General features: G+C 36.4%; 2 protein-coding genes across 6 annotated transcripts in view; both read left to right on the top strand.

Annotated features, from left to right (window-relative positions):
- The window catches only part of metap1d (methionyl aminopeptidase type 1D (mitochondrial)), a 136,597-nt gene extending 121,197 nt beyond the window's left edge, over positions 1–15,400 (top strand). For all 4 annotated transcript variants that reach the window (XM_072261875.1, XM_072261878.1, XM_072261877.1 and 1 more), the window contains 3 exons: positions 9,394–9,441; positions 11,967–12,045; positions 12,193–15,400. In XM_072261875.1, the coding sequence (XP_072117976.1) occupies positions 9,394–9,441; positions 11,967–12,045; positions 12,193–12,277 (212 nt within the window). In that variant the 3' untranslated portion in view covers positions 12,278–15,400. The remainder of the gene's footprint in view (positions 1–9,393; positions 9,442–11,966; positions 12,046–12,192) is intronic.
- A 1,169-nt stretch (positions 15,401–16,569) lies between these two features.
- Positions 16,570–20,433, top strand: dlx1a (distal-less homeobox 1a). 2 transcript variants are annotated; one of them, XM_072259648.1, is made up of 3 exons: positions 16,570–18,538; positions 18,856–19,055; positions 19,582–20,433. In XM_072259648.1, exons 1-3 carry the CDS (start codon positions 18,229–18,231, stop codon positions 19,831–19,833), a joined length of 762 nt encoding a protein of 253 aa, XP_072115749.1. In that variant the 5' UTR covers positions 16,570–18,228; the 3' UTR covers positions 19,834–20,433. The 2 variants fall into 2 exon arrangements, with proteins under 2 accessions (XP_072115749.1, XP_072115750.1); XM_072259649.1 differs by lacking the exon at positions 18,856–19,055.
- Positions 20,434–21,246: the final 813 nt, after the last annotated feature.

Below are 21,246 nucleotides of genomic sequence, written 5' to 3'. Positions count from 1 at the left end.
TTCATGTTTGGCAAACTTAACACACATGCAGGCACCAACCAGGGTGAAATAACAGCATGAAAGGGCACTAAGCTTCCTACAGTGTGTGTACGGACAAAGAAGAGGATCAAAGAAAAACATTTTGACTGCTATTGCAAGTATTGCTGAAGGACAAAAGAGTAGCATTCTAGAGTGCTGAACTCTCAGACATTTGTAAAGACAGTATATCAAAGCTCAAATCATGAATCTTAATCTCAGGAGTAAAACTAGCATGTTTGTCAAACTGAAATGGTAGGGTGAGAGACAGGGAGGGGTGCAGAGTTAAGGTTACTATTGTGTTCTTGTAGTGGAAATCTGTTGGAAGTACTAGAAGATTAAATAAGCTTATTTAAAACAACAATTTACATTTATTTGGTATCTTTAACATGATGAAATCTTCTTAAATACTCAAGGAAGCTATTCTCAAGCAAAATTTAAATGGTTCCTTGTAAGAAGATGACATCCAGGACAAAGAGGGCTAATGTTTAATCAAAGATCTACGTTCTAAATAAGGAGAGGTGGAGAGATTTATGAGGTGATTCCAAACAGGTGTAGACAACAGAGACAATTGCCAATTACACTGCAAAGAAATATGAGACAAGAACTAATGTTTTGGGGATTAGTAACTATTAAGATGATTGATAATATGATAATTAAGTTTTACATTTTTCATGTTATAAAATCACTAGGAAAGCAGGTTGCCTGCTTTAAAGGTTTGTCTTTCATGATTGTCATTCTGTAATTCATTTTTCTCAATGGAAAATTCTATGAGAAAATCAAGTAAGTCCTCCTTGTTTGGCTCAGATTTTATATTTATCAGAAGAAGGCAATACACCCTCTTGGCACCTAGTGGGCAGATTAGACGCTTGCCACTTGCAGAACCTTTCAGCGTAGAATGTTCAAAGATGTTTTCCTGGCAAGTTATCCTTTAAATACAAGTCCTGCCCCCAAGGTTACATGTATATCCAAATCTTTACTGTATGTTGTTTCCATGATTGGTGGTGAATAATTTTGCACATTATAGTATGTATCTTCTGATACATATTACAATATGCTTATAACCACAGCAAGCAGATAGCAGTAATTCATGCTTGAAGGTGTTACTAAGGAAAAACTGTGCATCCATGCACTGAAAGTAGGGATGAATTTTTTGTTGTACAATTGTGTAGTTTTCACAGTTTCAAGGTTATGCTGTAGAAGATAAATTTCTTTTTTTGAAAAAAATGGACCCTCTCCTAGCCCCAAATCTTTACAAATGCTTCTGTTGCCACATGGCATTTTATTCAAACTTATCATTATTTTGCTCTGAAGCTATATTAAATATGTGCCTCAAGATTTGTGATTGTGTTCTCTTGTACCTTACATTGCAGTGAATAAATGTAGAAAAGTAGAACACCTACAGTAATTAAGTAAACCCATCCATTTTTTGTTTTAAGACTTTCAATACTGTTATAGATATTTTCATTTCATAAATGAGGAGAAGTGCTGAACAGTTTTTAAGACTGGATCCAAAATATAATACAGGTTGAGCACCCCTTATCGAAATGCTTGGGGCCGGAAGTATTTTGCATTTCAGATTTTTTTTTCAGATGTTGGAATATTTGCATATATATACTGAAATACTTTAGGGATGTGATCCAAATCTAAACATGAAACTATTTGCATTACATATATAGCTTATACAAATACCCTGAAGGTTGTTTTATATAATATTTTTAATAATTTTGTGCATGAAATAATGTATACATTGAACCATCAGAAAGGTAAGCTATCACTATCTTGGCCACCCAGGTGGACAGTCAGTGGCTGTTTGGCAACGTCATCTCTCCCAACTCTGAATTTATATGCTACTGATAAGCAGTCTATGTCTTACAATTATTCATTACACATATGTACTGACACATTCAGCATGTTAGATTTTCATCAGTGACAATCTTGGCAAACTCTTATCGAATTTCACTGCTACTTCATGATCAGCAGATGCTTATCACCACACATGTTTTAAAATGTAATGCCTTGTCTTTTCTTAAATTTCTGCAACCAGCCTTTTGAATATTCACAATTACCTTCAATTTTCAGTTTGTTATGATAGATCTTTGCTTGTTTTACAATCAGCATACCATTGAGGGGCATATGTTCACTCTGATGAATCCACTCTTTCAATACATGCTCAAGATCTTAATTTTTTGCCTTATACAGTGTTTTTACATTTTTCATTAACTTCTGTGAGGTCACTTCTCAGAACTGTCTGTGTGGGCAGAGACCTGTGCGTCACTTGGGAATCGGCCCAGCGCCTTGTGGGATTTTCCATGTGTGGCATCATGTCAACGCTCAAAAAGATTTTTGGATTTCATAATTTTTTGGATTTTGGAATTTAAGTATAATGTTTTTCCTTCCGAATTCTCTGTTTTTGCTTCCTTTTAACTAAATAGAATGAAGTTGTGTGTTTCATGTTTACTGTATGACTCAGTAATGTGAATTAGAATTTTTACCGTCAGCAATATGCATTTTAATTGTTATAATAATTAATCCAGAGGTTATATAGTTGCCTGGTTATATTTTGAGCAGAATCTTATTTAGTCTGTTGCAAATGTTACTGTAATCTTCTAGTCTAAATGCCTTTTATCCATTTTACTGTAATAATTCATCTCCTGTTTTCCTGATCAGCAAACCACTAGTATTCATTTGTCTAAATTTTATTCTTCTTCTGTAACCCTCTGAAACATAAATGTCCTTTACATTTGTGGACCACGGTGGAATCTTGTTCAATTTGATTTCTATGTTCCCCTGAGACTTTTTGAACTTTTACAGTTCTCTTACTCTTTAAATGGTGAAGATTCAAAATGGCAACTATTTTTACAATTGTGCATGGTTAGATCAAGTACTTACTCTTATGATCTATGGACCAACTAGGTTGAACAGTAGTATAGATTCATTCTCGGTAAGGCCAGTTATAATTTCAGTGTAGCTTCTTTGGCATAAACTGCATCATTTGCTAAAATCTCAACTGTTTTTTTTTAATCAGCAATGAATCAGACAGTTTTAATCAGACAATTTTACAGATTCGGTGGACAAAACTTGGAGAATTATTTCCTGTTTTGTTACCTCAAATTGTTGAAATAATTTCAACTGATTTAAAGAACTTGGACATGCAAACAGATCAGATGTTTATATTTTCTGATTGGTGTAGAAGTCAATGGTGTAATGTCTTATTTGAAAATGTTTATGTTGATTTTATTACATGAAGTGCCAAATTTGCACTGGTGCCAATTTTGTAATATAAAACTACTAAATTGCAAATTGGCACTCATATATCATGTTGTCCTGATCAGTGTCTGACTGTGAATACATATTTTGTTAACTATGGTATAATGTATTTGTTAAGTGTTTCGAGAGTAATTATATACAGTAATTTCCAGACTTGCGTGTTTTTGTGCAATATTTTATACAATAACTGAGGTCTCTATTTTGGTACACACTGTTAAATCTCAAAAGGTAGGTACACAGTCCATCTTAGGTTCTCCATTTTAATAAAAGTGTTAGTCCCCTAATTTTTACTTAGATTCTAGAGTTTTTGTCATAATTCTTCTGTGTGTTTTCTTTGATCTTCATGGGCAGATTTTCCACTAGTCTCAGATATACGTTTCACCAATTTGAGCTCTTTTTCACGGTTTTACAAAGTAGTGTTCCATAATTAGCTTTCTGTTCTATTTACTAGTATGTACATTAGTAAGTTTCTCTTTTAATTATCACATTTCAAGGCATTTCTCCTTTCTTTACTCATAACTCATTTTCTGACACTGGGATCAACCTCATGGCTCTTTTCCGCACCACTTCCAGACTTCAATGCTTCCTTTGTGTCTCCATGACCAAAATTGTAATTGAGTTATGTTCTGACCAAAGATTTTAGATTTTCAGTGTGACATTCTCCATTTCATATTCTATTGATTTCCCAGTGTAGGTCACCAGTCTGTTTTCAGTGTTAAATACTGCTGTGGAATGACTGGACATACTGATTGTGAAATCCACCTAATTGTAGATTTCCAGCATCTGCAGATTTTCTCGTGTTTGCGTAATTGTAGATTCATTTTGTCTTGAATCTGCTGTGGTTGATTTATGGAGATGAGATGTTAGTCATTATTTTCTTCCAGTGTAACACTATATACTTCTCTGTATTACATTTGATTTGCTGATAGTCTGTGCAAAACTATAATTTATCTAATTAACTTTGAAGGTTCCTTTATGTCTGATCAGCTTTAACTTTTTCCCCCTTCATTGATATTACTTGAAGTTGACCAGATTATTGAGCTCCTAAATTCAGTTTGTTAATATAGACAAGAAATACCTGTAATTGATGTTCCTCACATGTGATTATTTTCCAAGTATAATATTAGACTCCACTGAAGGTTTGACAAGTTATGTAAAAAATGTGATGCCATGTATATCTGTGTTCCTTAAACATAAAATTGATTTTCTCTTCGGCTTACTTGTCTCCCTCCATATGGCTACCCAAATTTGACTTGATGGGAAATAACTGCATCATATTAAGAGAAGGAAAGAAATATGACACAAAAAATGATGTTAAATGCAATATCAAATTTAATCAAGGGATCATAAGTTATTGCAGTAAGAAGTTTCAGAAAACTACATATACTGTCAGAAGTAGATCACACCAGACTGTTGTGGCCTCTGGAATTTAAATGTGATAAATGCGCCACCACCGATTTATGTGGCTGTTCCTTGCATCCATACGTGGTGACAGGAATTTAGAGATTTCTCATTGTAATAGTTTCTAATCTCTTGATTCATTGGATGGCTTTGCTTTCAACATCATTGATTTTTTTTTGTATTTTTTTGTTACCTTTCTCCCCACTCCAATCTTAAAGCTGTTAACTGCTGGGATCTAGTTCCATGCATGCTCCATTACCTTACTCAGTTATTCATGTGGGTTCTCACTTCGGCAGGGCCGTTGAACAATGAAGGGGTCACAGTTTAGCTCTATCTTGCCATCAAGTAAAGTCTGCATGGAATCATTACTGTTATGAATCACTCAGTAATTACTAGCAGTAGAAATCCTGGCAGATTTTTCCTCAGAACATAGGTCAAAAAATCCCTGCTTAGCTAAGGGTTACTGAGCATCTCAGTTGCAGCAAATACATATGTAACCAAATCAGATCATCCAATCCAGTATAAATCAGAAATTCACTCTGGATGCTTCTGCATCTAACTTCTTTTATCAGTGATTGGAATAAATATTTTCATAACTTTTATAAAATGCTGAGACTAGCTTAACCATCAACAATCTTGCACAATATTTAACTCTTGCCTATACTTGTTTACTGATGCCAGGAATATTAGTTGGTTTGGCTTTGCTGAGATTCAATAAACTGGTAATAATTAGAATGCACAACGTTGAATGTTGAATGAAGAGAAATTCAGAATTGAGGCTAACTTTGATTTGTATAGAATTATATGCTTTAGTAATTCAAGTGGAGGCCATTCAGCCTGTCATGCCTGTGTTGACTCATTGAAAGAGCAATCCAGTCACTGCCACTTCCTTGCTCTTTCTCCACAATGCTCTAGCTATTTCACATGTCACTAATTCCTTTTCATGAGTTACTATTGAATGTCCTTTTACCTATCCCTTGACACAATGCATTCCAGACAATGACTACACGCTGTGTTAAAGAATGTTATTGAGTCATAGAAATTTATATCACAGAAGGTCTATCATGTCCATGTTGTTCAGAAAAGCAGCTGTTTCCCAGTTTTTGGTCAGTAGCCCTGTTAGAGCTCTTCAGTATGTTTCAAATGATGAATGAGTCTGCTTCTCTTCTCCCCGCGGAAAGTGAATTCGAGACCTCTACTACTCCTTGGGTGACAGCTTTTCCCATAGCATTCCTTTAACCTTTTCTTAAATTGTTATCATTCTAGCTCCTTACTGATGGAAAAGGATTTACCTGTTCATGCTGTGTAGATTCTCATATTTCAATCAAATCTCTTGTCAGTGTCCTCTGTACCAAAGAAAGTAATCCCAGACTAGTCAGTCACTCTGCATATCCATGAGCCACTAATCCTGGAAGTGCCCTTGGAACTCATTTTCTTTATTTTCCTGTTTTCTGATGACCAATCAGTACACTATTTAACTGGCCTAATCAGTCTTTTTCTTATGTTGTTCTAGCATGGTCTCCTGCTTTTCAACTCAGCTGATAGCACTATATTTTCCAGCTAAGTCACCTCTTGTGCAACCTTAAGGGACCTGCAGACATTTACTCCAAGATTCTATTAGCACACTACCCTTCATTTAATGTCTATTTCCATGTTTTGTTGGCCTTTCTAAATGCATTATCTTGGTTGTATTCCATTTGCCACTTTTATGTTTACTCCAGTCCACTGGTATCCACCAGCATCCTGGAACCTTCTTCCTCATACCACTATTCATTTTAGTACTATCAGCAAACAACTTAATCATAGCCCCTGCATTTAAATCTAATATATCTCACGAAGGACAGGAGCCGCCATGCTGACTCCTGTGAAACTCCAATGTCTGCAGTCCTTTGATCACTGAAATCCAGTGACAATTCCACTTTGCCTTCTCCTACTGCCAAGTTTTAATCCAACTACTCACTTTGTATTGAACTACAAGGGCTTTGACTTTTCTGGTCATGTGGTGAACCATGCCAAAGTCTATGTAGATCACATTAAATGTGCTACCCATACCGACTCAAACTTTCAAATGAGTTAATTGAATACCACCTACCTTAACAAACCAGTATGGCTTATGCTTGATTATTTGTATTTCTCTAAATTCGGATTTATGCAGCCTCCGAGAATGTTTTCCAGTAATTTTCTCACCACTGAGATTAGGCCGACCCACATCAGTCATAGAGCAATAGAGCACAGAAATGGGCATTTTGCCTGTCAATATCAACCTTTTTGCCTGTTTGCATTAATCCACTTGCATCCTTCATTGCCTCTTTAGGGCACCGTACGGTAGTGGTTAGCACAACACTTTACAGTATCAGCAGCATAGGTTTAATTCCTGTCGCCATCCATAAGGAGTTTGTACATTCTCCCCAAGACTGGATGGGTTTCCTCCAGGTGCTCTGGTTTCTTCCCACAGCTCAAGGACACACTGGTCGGTCGGTAAATTGGTCATTGTAAATTGTCCCGTGATTAGGCTGTGGTTAAATCGGGTTGCTGCGTGGCGTGGCTCGAAGGGCCAGAAGGGCCTGTTCCATGGTGTAACTCAATAAATGTTTTAAAAAGTATTCAAATGCCTCATAAAGATATCTGATTTCACCACATCAGACAGTGAGTTCAAGATATCTACAACTCCCTGTATCTACCTATATCTAAATCTCCCTTAGATTTCGTTTAAAACTCCTTCCTCTCACCTTAAATCTATGTGCTCTTATTTTAGTTATCCCTGTTATGGAAGAAAGATTCTGCTTATCTATCCAACCTGTGACTTTCATAATTTTATATACTGTTATCAGGTCACCTCACAGTCTGCTTCACTCCAGCGAAACCAATCCCAGCCTTTCCAATCTCTCTCCAATCCTGATCTATAGTTAATTTATTCCTTTCTCCTTTCTCTAAACAAACTAAGTTAATAATCTTCCATTCTTCTGGCACCATGCCTGTAATCAAAGAAGATTGTAAGATCATGTTACAACTGCACAAGATATTGGTGAGACGTTCAGGATGCCTAGCTATGGAACATATGCAGAAACTATAAGCTAAACTGAAACAATTCACAAGGATATTGCTTGGACTGGAGGGCTTGAGTTATAAGGAGAAGCAATTTAGCATGTAGTGAACCATGCCAAAGTCTACGTAGATTGCAGTAAATGTGCTACCCGTACCGACTCAAAAGTTCAAATAAGTTAATTGGATACCACCTACCTTAAGTATAGGAGGCTGAGAAGTGACCTTATAGAATCAAAAAAATCTTGAAGGGCAAAGATAAGGTCCTTTTAACAGGCTAGGGAATTCTAAAAATAAAGGGCATAGACTGAAAGTGAGAGGGAAAACATTTAAAGGGGACCTGAGGGACAACTTTTTCAGACAGAGGATAGTGGGTATGTGGGACAAACTGCCAGAGGAAGTGGTAGAGATAGGTACAGTTACAACATTTAAAAGACATTTGGACAGCTCCTTGAAAGGTTTTGGGGTGGGGGTGTGGGCTAAACACAGGCAATTGGGGAATCAACTTCAGCAGGCAACTTGGTCAACATGGAAGTTGGGCTGATGAGCCTGATTATCTGTTATAAGCAGGTTCATCTGCTAGGACTTGATCTACATTTGTCCTTTTTTAGGTTTAATTAAAGTATGATCACAACCTCTAATAGGTTCTCCCACTACTATCCTTTCCACTTGGGTTCATTCCCTAAGGCAGTCATTTATTCTTTTTCTGAGATTGTAATATACTACTTAAAATTTTCTCACGAATACTGTGCAAGTATTCTCCTTTTCTTATACCCTTTACTTGGTTAATGACCCAGTTGTATTAGGGTTAAGGTTTCTGACTATGTTACTTTGGCATTTCTCAGAAATTTCCCTCCATATTTGCTCTATATTTCCCTCGAATTCTTTGATACACTCCTAGCAATGTAATTTTCCTCATTTCAAACTATATGGCCTAATGTAATTTCTCCTTACAGCTGTAATTATTTCCTTAACTCTTACTGGAACTCTTTCTCCCCCCCCCCCAAACACACAGACTTGGTCCCTCCCTATACCTTGTATGAAAACCTTGTAACCAGGAATATTAAGATACCACTTTTTCTCCTCATTATGCCATAATTCTACATTTGCTTCTGTGCCCTCACCTTCATTTTCCAGACCATTAGCATCAAAGTACAAACAATTAAATTTCCTCTGGCTTCCTTTTGCTCAATTTTGTTGTCTCTGACTTCCACACTCATTTGCCTGCTTTCCATGTTTGTTTTTGAATGTCCTACCTTTGATCCAGTTTTGCCCTCTTTTTCCAGAAACTGCGGTAAGAAAGTAGTAATAATGAGTATAGTACTCTGTGCTCTTTGTCCTGTACTTTAGACAACCAAGAGAAACGATTCCAGATTGAAGTTTATCTGTGCTTTACATGACATAGACAAATAAGTGTTTGCATTCTGTTGTTGTGGTCTAAGTGTTTCTGCTTTGAGTAGAATATGTTGTGGCTTATGCACATTTGAAGACAAATTGAATTGTTCAGATTTTCTTAAACATTTTGATTAATTACAAAGTATATGTAAATAAATTGTTAGATAACTACCTGTAAGAACTGTCATCACTGTGTACCATGTCTGGTTGTTAGATATTTATCTTAGGTAATCAAATGAAACTCAAAAATTGTTTCTGTCATTATAATAGCAAATACAAATGATCTGCTGATGGAAGAGGGAATGACATTTACTATTGGTAAGTATTGTCATCACAATTGATGGACTTTTCAATGCTTAAAATACACTTCCAAAGGTCATTTGATTGAACAGCCAAACTTAAAATATGAATTTTCAGATGAAATAACTGACATGGTAAGTAAGCTCTATATAAAATAAACTTGCCCTGCCTTAATATTACAAAAGCAAAATCAAGATGAAAAGTGAGGAGGATGCAGAGAGGCTTTGGAGGTATAGCCAAGAAAATGAATAGGCAAGGACATGGCAGATGGAATATAATGTCAAAAAATGTGACATCATCCAGTTTGTAGGTAAAATAAAAAAGGCAGAGTATATTTTAGATGTGAGACATTGAAAGGTTTTGGTGCTCAGAGGAATTAGGTTGTCCATGTTCATAAATCACTGAAAGTTAACATGCAGGTACAGCAAGCAATTAGGAAGGCAAATAATATGTTGGCCTTTATTGCAAGAAGAATTGTATAGGGTTAGAGACATCTTGCTCCAATTATGAAAGCCCCCAGTGAGACTGCATCTGGAATATTGTAAGTCTGCTTACTTGAGGAAGGATATAATTTTGTTAGAGGGAGTGCAGCAAAGGTTCATGAATTTGATTCCTGGGATGGTGGATTTATAATATAAAGAAAGACTAAATAGACTGAGCTTATACTTCAGAGTATGGAAGACTGAGAACGATATCATTGAAACATAGAACATTCTTACTGGTTTTGATGGGTTACACATTGATTTGATGTTTGTCCTGGCTGGTTGGTCTACAATGAGGGATCACAGTCTGAAAATAAGGGGTCCATCATTCAAGACAGAGCTGAAAATAAGTTTTTCAGTCAGCAAGTAGTGAATCTTTGGATTTCTCAACCCAAGATTATTAGAGCAGTTCAGTCACTAGATTCAATACGCAGGTTGATTTTCTTCTTTGGTATTTAAAAAAAAATATTGGATATGGGATTAGTGCAGGGAAGTGGCATTGAGGTTAAGGATAATTCTTGCTCTTACTGAATGAGAAAATAGACGTGAAGGGACAAATGATTACTACTATTTCTTAAGTTCTAATTAAAGATTGAATTAAATTTTCCATTTGTGCTTGGAAGTAGGTACAGAGGAGATGTCGGATAAGTTTTTTACTCAGAGACTGGTGAGTGCGTGGAATGGGCTGTTGGCAATAGTGGTGGAGGCGGATATGATAGGGTCTTTTAAGAGACTCCTGGATAGGTACATGAAGCTTAGAAAAATAGAGGGCTATGGGTAACCCTAGGTGCTTTCTAAAGTACATGTTTGGCACAGCATCGTGGGCTGAAAGGCTTGTATTGTGCGGTAGGTTTTCTATGTTTCTAAATAGTTTTTGATACTAAATTTTGTGTGATAGTTAGGTTTTGTTCTAACTATCCTGTCAATGTATTTTGTTGAATTGAATACTGTTGAGTTAATGTTTCTGGTTATACTGTCCTATTGACTAGAGTAAGTGGTTTAATTTTGTTTTGTTCAGTTTCTCAGGCCCACTTATTGAAATATTATAGTGATGAACAAATAGCAAAGTGATAAACATTCTTTGTCAAAACACAAATGCTGAAGAATGAACTTTTTAATTGAACTGAATCCCTTTGAGATAAAGGTTAGGGGTGCTAATTGAGCTGTTTAAGTTAAAGGAGTTGATAAGACAATAAAGTGGAAAATATTTTTTCAAGTGGTAGAAGCCAACGTGCAAAATTGTCTCATTGAAGGACAGTGAAGCTCAAAGGACTGAATGGCCTCGTTCTGTTCTTCATTGCAAGTGCTTTTCTTTCCTATCCAACCATCCAATTATCCTTTAAAAGCAAGTGCTGGAAGTAATTAGAAAGTTGGGCAGTATCTGTGGCTAGAGAATAAGAGATAGTGTTTCAGGTCAGTGAATTTTCATCACAACTGCTGCCTGACCAGCTGAATATTTCCAGCTTTTTCGTGTTTATATTAGATTCCAGCATCTGTAGTTCCTCTCTTTTCAGTTACAGATAAATATATGTAGTTCGTTTGGCTAAGGTGTAACCATCACACCGAGTGCACCACCAGTAACTGTTGTAATGTGATTGATGTGCCTTAAAATGAGTTTCAATTGAGACAGGATGGTGGCTGAGAAGGTTATGTCGCTTTGCTTTGTATTCCAGCAGCATTAGTGCAAAGTTCTAAAATTAATTCTGGATCTGAATTAGATTTTTAGTGGTGGTGAAAAAAGTCATGTAATGTCTTGAAAACACTAATATTTGTGTTCCTTGAACTTAGATTGATGGATTATGTCACACACATATCCAGCTCTCAGTAAAGATGCTTTTGCATGTAACTAACTTGACTAACTATTTGATTTTCATATCCCTTCCAGTCCGGATTTCTTGGTGTCTTAGCTTCTTCCAATTCACCAGTAGTTTCATCCTTTAAAGTTCTGACTTCCCTGCTTAATTATGTGTACGTTAAGAAAGGGAAGTACTTGTGGCATTAGGAGCTCAGCATCCTGTGGTCAATGTCTAACTCTACTTGTATTTATCATTTGAATTACAGAGCCAATTTTAATGGAAGGATCTCCAGAATTTAGAATCCTACAAGATGGGTGGACTGCTGTATCTACCGATAATCTGAGGTGCAGATAATTATGCTTTAATTTATTCTATTTCAGGAGTTATGTTTTATACCACCAGTTTTTGCTACCAATAATCATCTTCTAAAAGATACTTTGATGCATTATTTCCCAAATAATTTATGCATTTACGTAAACGTTATCTTTTAGGTCAGCACAGTTTGAGCACACTGTAGTAATAAGCTCAGAAGGAGCAGAAATTCTAACCAAGTTGCCGCAGGAAGATCAAGGTTAAACGGGAGAAACGGATTGATGCATCCAATGCAATACTAGGGCTTTCTGTGGAGAGGGTTTCAAGGCCGCACTGGTGGTAACAACGCCGAAGATCATTGAAACCAGGTCGAATTTCACTATATTGGAAATTTCCCGCGCTTTGAATTGGATTCTTTTTATCTATTAGCATGGTTCTTGAAATGTAAAGATTACTGCTCCTTTTTAAAATATATTTGAGCATAATAATACAGTTAATGCTGCCTTAAACGTTGTTAACCCCAAATCTGCATCTAGTCAAGGTAACTGAAATGTTTCACGGAGCTTCCAAAACCTTTGAAAAAGATGTTATCTGAGTTATCTGGCAATAGGGATAATCCGGTATATAAAAAGAAACTTCTTATTGACGTTTGAATTCGATAATTATTTCAAAGAGAAAGTCGAACTTCTGTATGCGCTGAAATAAAGAATTGAGTTCATTTTGCTTTTATGCCATTGAAATACTTTGTTGAATTGATCGCGATAGGAATAATATTTTTTTGAAAACGTCACCCATGCTGGTGTCTACAGATTAACCAACAAATTATTAGCCATTTCATTAATCAAAATTGTAACTATTTTGTCTGCAGATCACAGCATTACCAATTAAAACGAGAATTATTAAAAATTGTACAGCACGTGAAGGAATTATTGTAGTCTTGTACACCTCAAATGTTTCAAATAGTTGTCATTGTTCATGTATGAAGGAATAATGTTTAAACTTTTAAAGATGCCACGGAATGTCTTATTTGAAGAGTTTGTATCTATGTAATATTCTCATAGCGAAATACATGGTTATTGGATCGTCCATTCTTCATGTAAAGATGCCTGTTTCCAGGGAATACATGTGCACTGGTAATGTCAGAAACGTAGTTTACTCTTTAATTTCTCAAATTGTCTCCACAGCACATTATTTACCTATAATTTACGACGGTATTTCTAATGTCTCATGAAGATGATGGTTTATCACCATTATTGCGTTTCACTCATCCGCTATAGAAATGTAAGGTATCTTCGAATAAAGATGTACTCTAATGTAAATAGTCATGGACGCACAGTGGAATGGCGATATTAGAGATACCAGATGGTAAGGCTATACTTTCGTCGTGAACATTATTATACTTCTTCCGAAAATTTCGATCTCGCCTGTTCCTTGTGATATTTGGAATGTTTATATTTACATGCTTAATGTTACCGGAAAATTTACCATACTTGTGAACTTCCTGAGAATGTAAAAGTATATTTTGTATGTTTGAGAAAGTAAGACGTGATCGCAAACCCCACATATTGCTTGCGATTGTTCAGATTTTTAAAATTATTTTCAGTGTAATATCTATTTCGGGAATTCCTTATGGATTAGCCAAGATTGCTTTATTAGCCAAATTTTAGCATATTTGTATTTTTAAATATCCGCTTCCCTTCTGTCTGAATTAATACGACTCCAGACGGCATTTCTTTCCAGTGATGTGACCAAGGATGGTGTTTTGTTCTGCAACCAATTGTTTTTTGGTTTAAGTTAATCAGCCGGCACAAGAGCTTTTAGTTGTTTTTCTGCAATAGAAAGTCACTGGCCCCCAAGGTGATTACAAGTGTTTGCCTATTATAAAAATTGAAATAATGAAAATTATTGAAATATAAATATACCGTAAAATGCATGCAGTCTATAATGAATGGAAAATGTGTGTTTAAACTCTAAAGCAAACGTGTGTTTAAACTCTAAAGCCCCCCACCCCCAGATTTTGTGAAAATCCATTTCCAGCAAAACAGAATTTATACAAATTAAGTCGTCACTTCGGGTGAGGGGAGGGTTATGCTGAAGATGAAAGCTATATTACTTTGTAATGTTTCTGATAGTCGTTATTGCATACTGAGAAGTGGAAGTGTGACTCTTTCAAGCAGAAAAATAACGCTTTATATAGAATTATTTGGCCGTTTTGCCCAGTCACCAAAATTGTAGTTCATTTGCAGATTGATATTCACCAATGTTTTTAAAAATCTTCAAGGTTGAGCCATATGTAAAAGTAAAATTGGGGTGTGTGTTTATTGATGGAGGGGATAATGAATGATTGTTAAAATAAACCCGCATCATTGTTATAGGATCGCTGTTTTCATATTTAACTTTTTTGGTATGGGGCATGGTTCAAGTTAATTAGTCGTAAAAGCAGAAATTTGCAGAAAAGAGATTTGTCACTTTAATTGTGCGTGTAATTAAATTATTAATTTAGTACGCGTGTGCAGTTAGTCAATCAGACTGATACACTGCGTCTAGATGTTTTCAAATAAGCTAAGCTGAAGTGGTGAACGATAGCATAAGTAAGATCATGTTTTGTTTATACATGTGAAAATGCAAACATTGCGACCTACCCTATATCAAACATACTTTTGATGTTGAATAACGCTTTGATTAACTGGTTTTTAAAACGATTGTGATTCGATATTAATTGTTCCGTTTTGACGCGGGGTAAAGGCAAGTCATGTATGTGTACAACAGCGGAGCTCAGACAGTTCTCAAATGTACATGTTTCGTCAAACCGGATAGTTCTCAGCTTTAAAAAAAAACTGATGAAAACAGGTAGTAGTACTGTTGGGATTCGTGTGGCATCTGGACACAATCATACACACGTCGGAAGAATTAAGTAAGATTGTCACGTCAGCCCCGAGTGGTTTTCAGAACAGATTAATTCTGCCTGTTTACAAGATCTTTAGATAAAAATGTCTCTGTTCATTTTAAATATTAAAGGAACTGAACCAAATCGACAACTGAACTGTTCGTGGTGTAAATTTCATCAGGAACAGGTGCCGAGATATTTCTGTCTTTAGTTAGCAATAGATTCAGAGACAGGCTTCTTGAAATCAACCCGAGAATTACGTATTTATAATTAATACCGCAATATCTGCAATCATGTTTTGTTCTCTCTAGATTACGATGCAATTATTGCCTTTTACTCCCCCATCCTAATTGTCACACATAATTAATAAACGGTTGTAAATTCAACACAAACTGTATCATGTCTAACATTGCTTCAAAATACAGAACAACTTCGTGCGCTATCTGTTGTGGTTTAATAGTTTTATGTAACGTGTAATCCAATAAATGTGATAGATGTTGCTTTTCCTTGTCAAAGTGTGTTCTATAACTTAATCTCTCAAGAACGAGTTCTATTAAAATATGTTCTTTTTACAAATACTGCGTAATTTTGGTGAGACTCGTTTGCAAAAAAAAAACATTTTGGCCTGTAAACTCTTAAATGGATGCCTTTTACACATTTCCAGTCTCTGTAAACAAAGTACACACTAACAAGCTACATTGGCAGCAAGGGATGTTGAACATGCCTACAGTACAAATATTTTTATGAACCTAACACATGAATAAGTATGAATACCAATTTGTAGAGCCTCAATTTTAGTGCTTAATTGGCTTGGCCAAGAGAAGATTTATTCAAAATACAGAATAGGCCTGAGCAGTTGACTGTAATTAAATATTTCATTTGAGGCTGGGCACTGTTTCTGCAGCTGACATGCAAATTTTCACGATCAATTCTTCAATGTTTTATTGCGGTTCTCAGTCGGAGACGTTTGGGGAAGCAACGGTTTGATAGGTAATGGAGCTTTTCACCTACTGGTAATGCTCTGAAGATTTATGAACAGCAGGACAGCAAAAATCTGAATTCATGGAACCCTTTGAACAGTAGCAAAGCAATCACTTTATTGCTACTAAGAGGCGATGCACTTTACCTCCGCAACCTGTTTAACAGAATGCTACAATATATATTTTTATATATAAGTGGAGGTAAACATGCATTTCCTCCGAATATATATATTTTAAAATGGCGCGATCTAAGTAATCGAATTACAACGGTATATTCAGGTAGAAAAATGTACTACATAATCGACTGAGAGTAAAGATCAAATAAAAGGGGTTATTGAAGGGAAACACGACCATGTGGTGAATTTGGTTTTACAGCGGTCTTTTTAAAAATTGCTTCTCATTTGTTGATTGCAAGGTTTGTATTAACTGAGCACACCCTTGAGAAGTAAACCTCGTTTTTCTTTAACTGTCAAATGTTGAATATTACAGAATGACCAGCGTTAGGATACAAATAAGTAGGTATCTCCAGTCTCCGTATAAATCATTTCAACGCACAAAAATAAGAAAAGTTTCCTGTAGAAACATAGCGAATATTGAATTTATGCAAGAAATAGTACATACAACTTATAACATGTCCAATGCATGTTAAAATTGGCATGATATCTTTTTAAATATCGCCGTGTTAAAAATCACTTAATCTTTTAATACTCTTTATTCCAGCTGTACGCATTTGCGTTACATCAACCGTGGTTTACACTTACTGACCGCCAGAGTCTCATCAGGATTCAAATTACACCGTTTATCGCTGTGTGTGAAGTATTTAAACCCGAAAATGTATTTTAAGTACCTTTTATTCGCCCTTCAAACAAAACAGTGCAATTAATCTCCCAAATTGAAGTATGGCTTTCTAGAAATTTTATATCATTCTCAGGTCGCATGTGACATTCAAAAACCTCCGTGTATCATCAATATGCTACATGATTCTTTTAAAACTGATGTCCGCACACAGGCATTTCCATGCGATGGCTTGGCTCACTTGTTTAACGATGAACGGATTGGATGATGCAATTGGTGTTAAATATATGGCTAATTATGCGTATGAAAATTAAGCATCAGAGTTTATGCTAATAGGAGGCGCCTTTAGCTGTTTATCAGAGCTCTTGAGACTGACATTTAATCAAACGAATCTGCCGCACATGCACGTGTGTTCTTTCACCATATCACTTCTTGATAGATGCATTTTGTTCCATCACAAGCGATACTTTTTTTTTAAATCCATCAGTAAATATCATCTAAGTGAGTACATCGTTAAAGAAACTTGATATCATATTAGCAATTTTTCAAATGACTTGATTTTGTTGCATTTTCCGTCTTTAAGTTTGTCGGTCTTAGTTATAAAGCAGGACAAACTTAGAATATTCGGCCAGCCGCCAACTTTGAACTTATGACTAAAAATGTTACCATTTCTAAAGTGTGTATATATACTTTTCTCCAGTGCCTTTGTTGCAATGCAGCTAATTAAACAATAGACTATTGATGGAAAATTGAACTATGTACAAAATGTCTGCATTATCACCAGACCAATTCAGTGCAATAAAATTTACACTATTTACATCATTGAACTTTATGAAAGGTCCTCGGCAGTGGGCTGTGATGTGCAATCATTGTTACTGGCAAAGAAAAAAAACAAAGTTTTTTTTGTAAGTCAGATCTTTAAAGGTGACGGAGTCTTTTCCGATTTGACAAACTGGGCATAAAGTTTTTAACAAGTGATTTCATGCATTAGTTAACACTCTGAGAATCGGTTTTCAAATTAATGACATCGCGGTCAGAACTAACATTTTCGATTGCTACATTTAGTATGCGGCATCTGAATTTTCCAAAAAAAATGTGGTCAATTGAAGAAGTAAACCGCGAAATTGCAGAAGTAACAAATAGTTTTGTTTGGAATCGTCTGATTAATAATGTTAAGCGCGGCATTTTCTTAAATGAAATACTTAACTATTTGTTCCAATTTTCTATCCAGAGACTCAGGCCACGGCTTTCACTGAGACACTTTTCCTCGGTTTGGCAAAGCGAGCATCGATGTAGCCAATCAGAGGAGCACGTGGTGGAATTGGGCCTATCAGCGTGCTCTGTTGATGAATATTCATGAGGTATCGAGTCAAACCTTTCAGGCGAGTTTGTGTGTATTCACAGCATCATGCTTCGACTTTGTCAACCCAAAAACTCCATTTTCTTATGAATGGAAAGTGAAAAAAAAACAGATTCGCTTAAATTGGGATCCTTCTCGGACGGAGTAAGTAGTAGAAGAAAAAGACGTGAAGTGACAAGCTGGGTGGCGAACGATGACCATGACTACAATGTCAGAAAACCTCAACAGCCCCGTCTCGGGTAAAGCAGTTTTTATGGAGTTTGGACCACCAAGTCAACAAATGTCGCCTCCCATGTCTCACGGACATTATTCCATGCACTGTTTACATTCTGCCGGCCAGTCTCAACATGACAGCTCCTACAACACTGTTTCATCCTTCTCCCGATCTCTGGGCTACCCCTATGTTAACTCAGTGAACAACCATTCCGCTAACCCTTACATCAGTTCAGTGCAGTCGTACCAAAACAGCTCGAATCTGGCCCATACACGATTAGAGGACACAGGTAAGAGCCGCAGGATAAGTCAATTGCTAAATCTAATTTACTGTAAAATACGTGAAAGACAGTATGTTATAACAGTGTTGAACCAACCCGACGAGAACATTTGTAGCACAGAAGTTTGCATCATTCTGCCTCTGATCTTTGTAATTATTTATTGCGTAATGCCATAAACAATGCATGCAATTATGGGTAATTATACGTAAACCGTCGCTGGTAAAAATAGACAAACTTTTAACTGCTGTGTTAAATGCGTCGTTATCGTGTTGAAGGTAATTATGTGTTGGATTTGTATTGTTATGTCTATTTTTCCCCCTTTTTAGGAGCAGAGTCAGATAAAGGTACCGTGGTGGAAAGTGGGGAAGTTAGGTTTAATGGGAAAGGGAAAAAGATTCGCAAACCCCGAACCATTTATTCCAGTCTGCAACTGCAAGCTTTGAACAGACGGTTCCAACAAACTCAGTACCTAGCTCTGCCTGAAAGAGCAGAACTTGCTGCTTCTCTGGGCTTGACGCAGACACAGGTAACAGAGGCATTAGACTAAAATGCAAAGCTCATCTGTTTGTCCCAATATTACATAAAATAACTCATACTTTCGCGGAAAATCAAGTATCGGTAAAACTGCCGAGCAAATTTGCTTCACTTTGGATTTCAAGGGAAGTTTAAGAAAACAATGTAAGGATATGTACAACACCATAAATCCAAGTGTGTTTTTCCTTAGAGTAAGTTGGGTCATTCCAATCAAATTAAGCTCAAATCCATAAAATGATGCTGACGTGACGCCGCAATGTACACACACGCACACACAAGTGTTCCTTAAAGAGTATGCAGCGGGAATTGTATGTTTACCTGTCGAATTGTTTGGGAGCCATTTCAACAATTTACTTAAAGAAGTGCGTCATACCGTTAGTTAAAAATGTTACATCATAGTTTTCATCTGTGTTCGGATATGTACCCGTCTAGAAGAGCTAACCCGGAACACTGAGAAAAAATTCCTTATCGTATTTTTTAAACTTTTAATAATTAAACGTGTTTATTGTGTTATACAGGTGAAAATATGGTTCCAGAACAAGCGCTCAAAGTTCAAAAAGCTGATGAAACAGGGGAATGGCGCATTGGAAAACAGCGCTCTTGCAAATGGCAGGAGCTTATCGGGATCTTCCCCTCCAGTTCCTCCGGTCTGGAACACCTCATCTGCTGGCAAGAATTCTACAGGGACCCCGGGAAACTACATCCCCAGCTACACATCATGGTACCCTCCGGCGCATCAGGAATCTATGCAACAACCCCAACTGATGTAAAATAGCCGCCCTTTTTTAAAGCAAAGACTCTAATCCAAGAAAGCCGTTTCTGAAGCGCACCATGTTCTCAGCAGACATGCACAGATGTGATGCGGAGCGAGTTCCAAATGACGAACAGCTGGCAGATCGGCGAAAATTCTACTAGAACACGTTTAGAACAGACTGTCGGCAAGAAGACTCAGGGGTATTCTTCCCCGGGACAGTTAGAAAGCCTTTGTTACAATTTCGTTGTATTCATCCTATTCAAAAATAGGCAGGCTTTGTATCGAGTGCAGTCTCCCCAGTTAGGATGTTAGGTCTGTAAACGGATGACTGCAACTCAGCGCAGAAGTCAGTGGGGAGTTCTAGTGCACGCGGTCACCGTTTTTGTAAATATTATTTATATACGTTGCACAAATTTTAGTGTTTCTCTTTGTTTTTGTGGAGTGTACATGATGCATTGTGAAATGGGATCTTAATATTTACCTGTGAAAATGGAAACGTGATGCTGAAAACACCATGTTTAGCGTTCTAAATGTAAAGGTTTAGTTTTATATTGATAATGTTAACTTATTGCTTTGTATCTTTGAATCTTTGTAAATATATATAAAGTCCATTGAAAACAGTAAAATTATGATTTTAAACAACGACGTTTGCGTTATGAAACCCTTTGTGTGTTCATTCTAAATATATTAATACTGAAGTGTAGGGAATTCCTGCATAATGAATTTACTATCTTCCTGGTGATCTCAAAAATGCGATATTCCTAATTTTGTGTATTCAAATAAGATGACTAACAGATCAAATGTCACCCTCGCTCTGTAAGGAATAGAGCTGACTCCTGCGAAACAGGATAAATTTCACAGATTAATTCCACAGGTGCCCGCAAGATTTATATTCATATTTACGTTCATACAAATTGGATAGTGTGCACTAAGTTTCACAACACGTGGAATTTTCTATTCCAGTTACTCGGTTCGAATATTGGAATCGTAATGCAAATCTGCATCGTTTCTGGCTTTCGCCTTTGGTTCATAATGTAAGATCGGATTACTTTGTCGCAGCCAAACGTTAGTTTCACTGTCACGTCTAACCTGTACTACTTTAAATTGGATGCAATTATTTTACAGCAATTAAAGTACTTATTCCTTTTCAGATGTGTCTATCGCCCTTATAAGCTCTTTTATATACTTCTTGGGGGACAATAAATCTCTTTTTCAGCGTTGAATGACAGGAAGCCGCGACTGTGTTAACTAAATAATGGGTAAAAGAAGCAGGTGCTGCTGGATTTTTTTTTAAAACATCCATGCCGTTTGTTCAGATGAGTTGAAAGCTGTGTCATTTCTAGAAAGGACAAATTGGGAACTTCAAAGAGACTGTTGTTTTAGGATGATGGTCTAACTGCGCTTTTCTCAGCAATCTGTGCCGAATTGC

The sequence above is a fragment of the Mobula birostris genome, chromosome 6, assembly GCF_030028105.1.
Source record: "Mobula birostris isolate sMobBir1 chromosome 6, sMobBir1.hap1, whole genome shotgun sequence".
In the NCBI taxonomy this organism is placed as follows: Eukaryota; Metazoa; Chordata; class Chondrichthyes; order Myliobatiformes; family Myliobatidae; genus Mobula; species Mobula birostris.
This window is presented reverse-complemented; position numbering and strand designations above follow the sequence as displayed.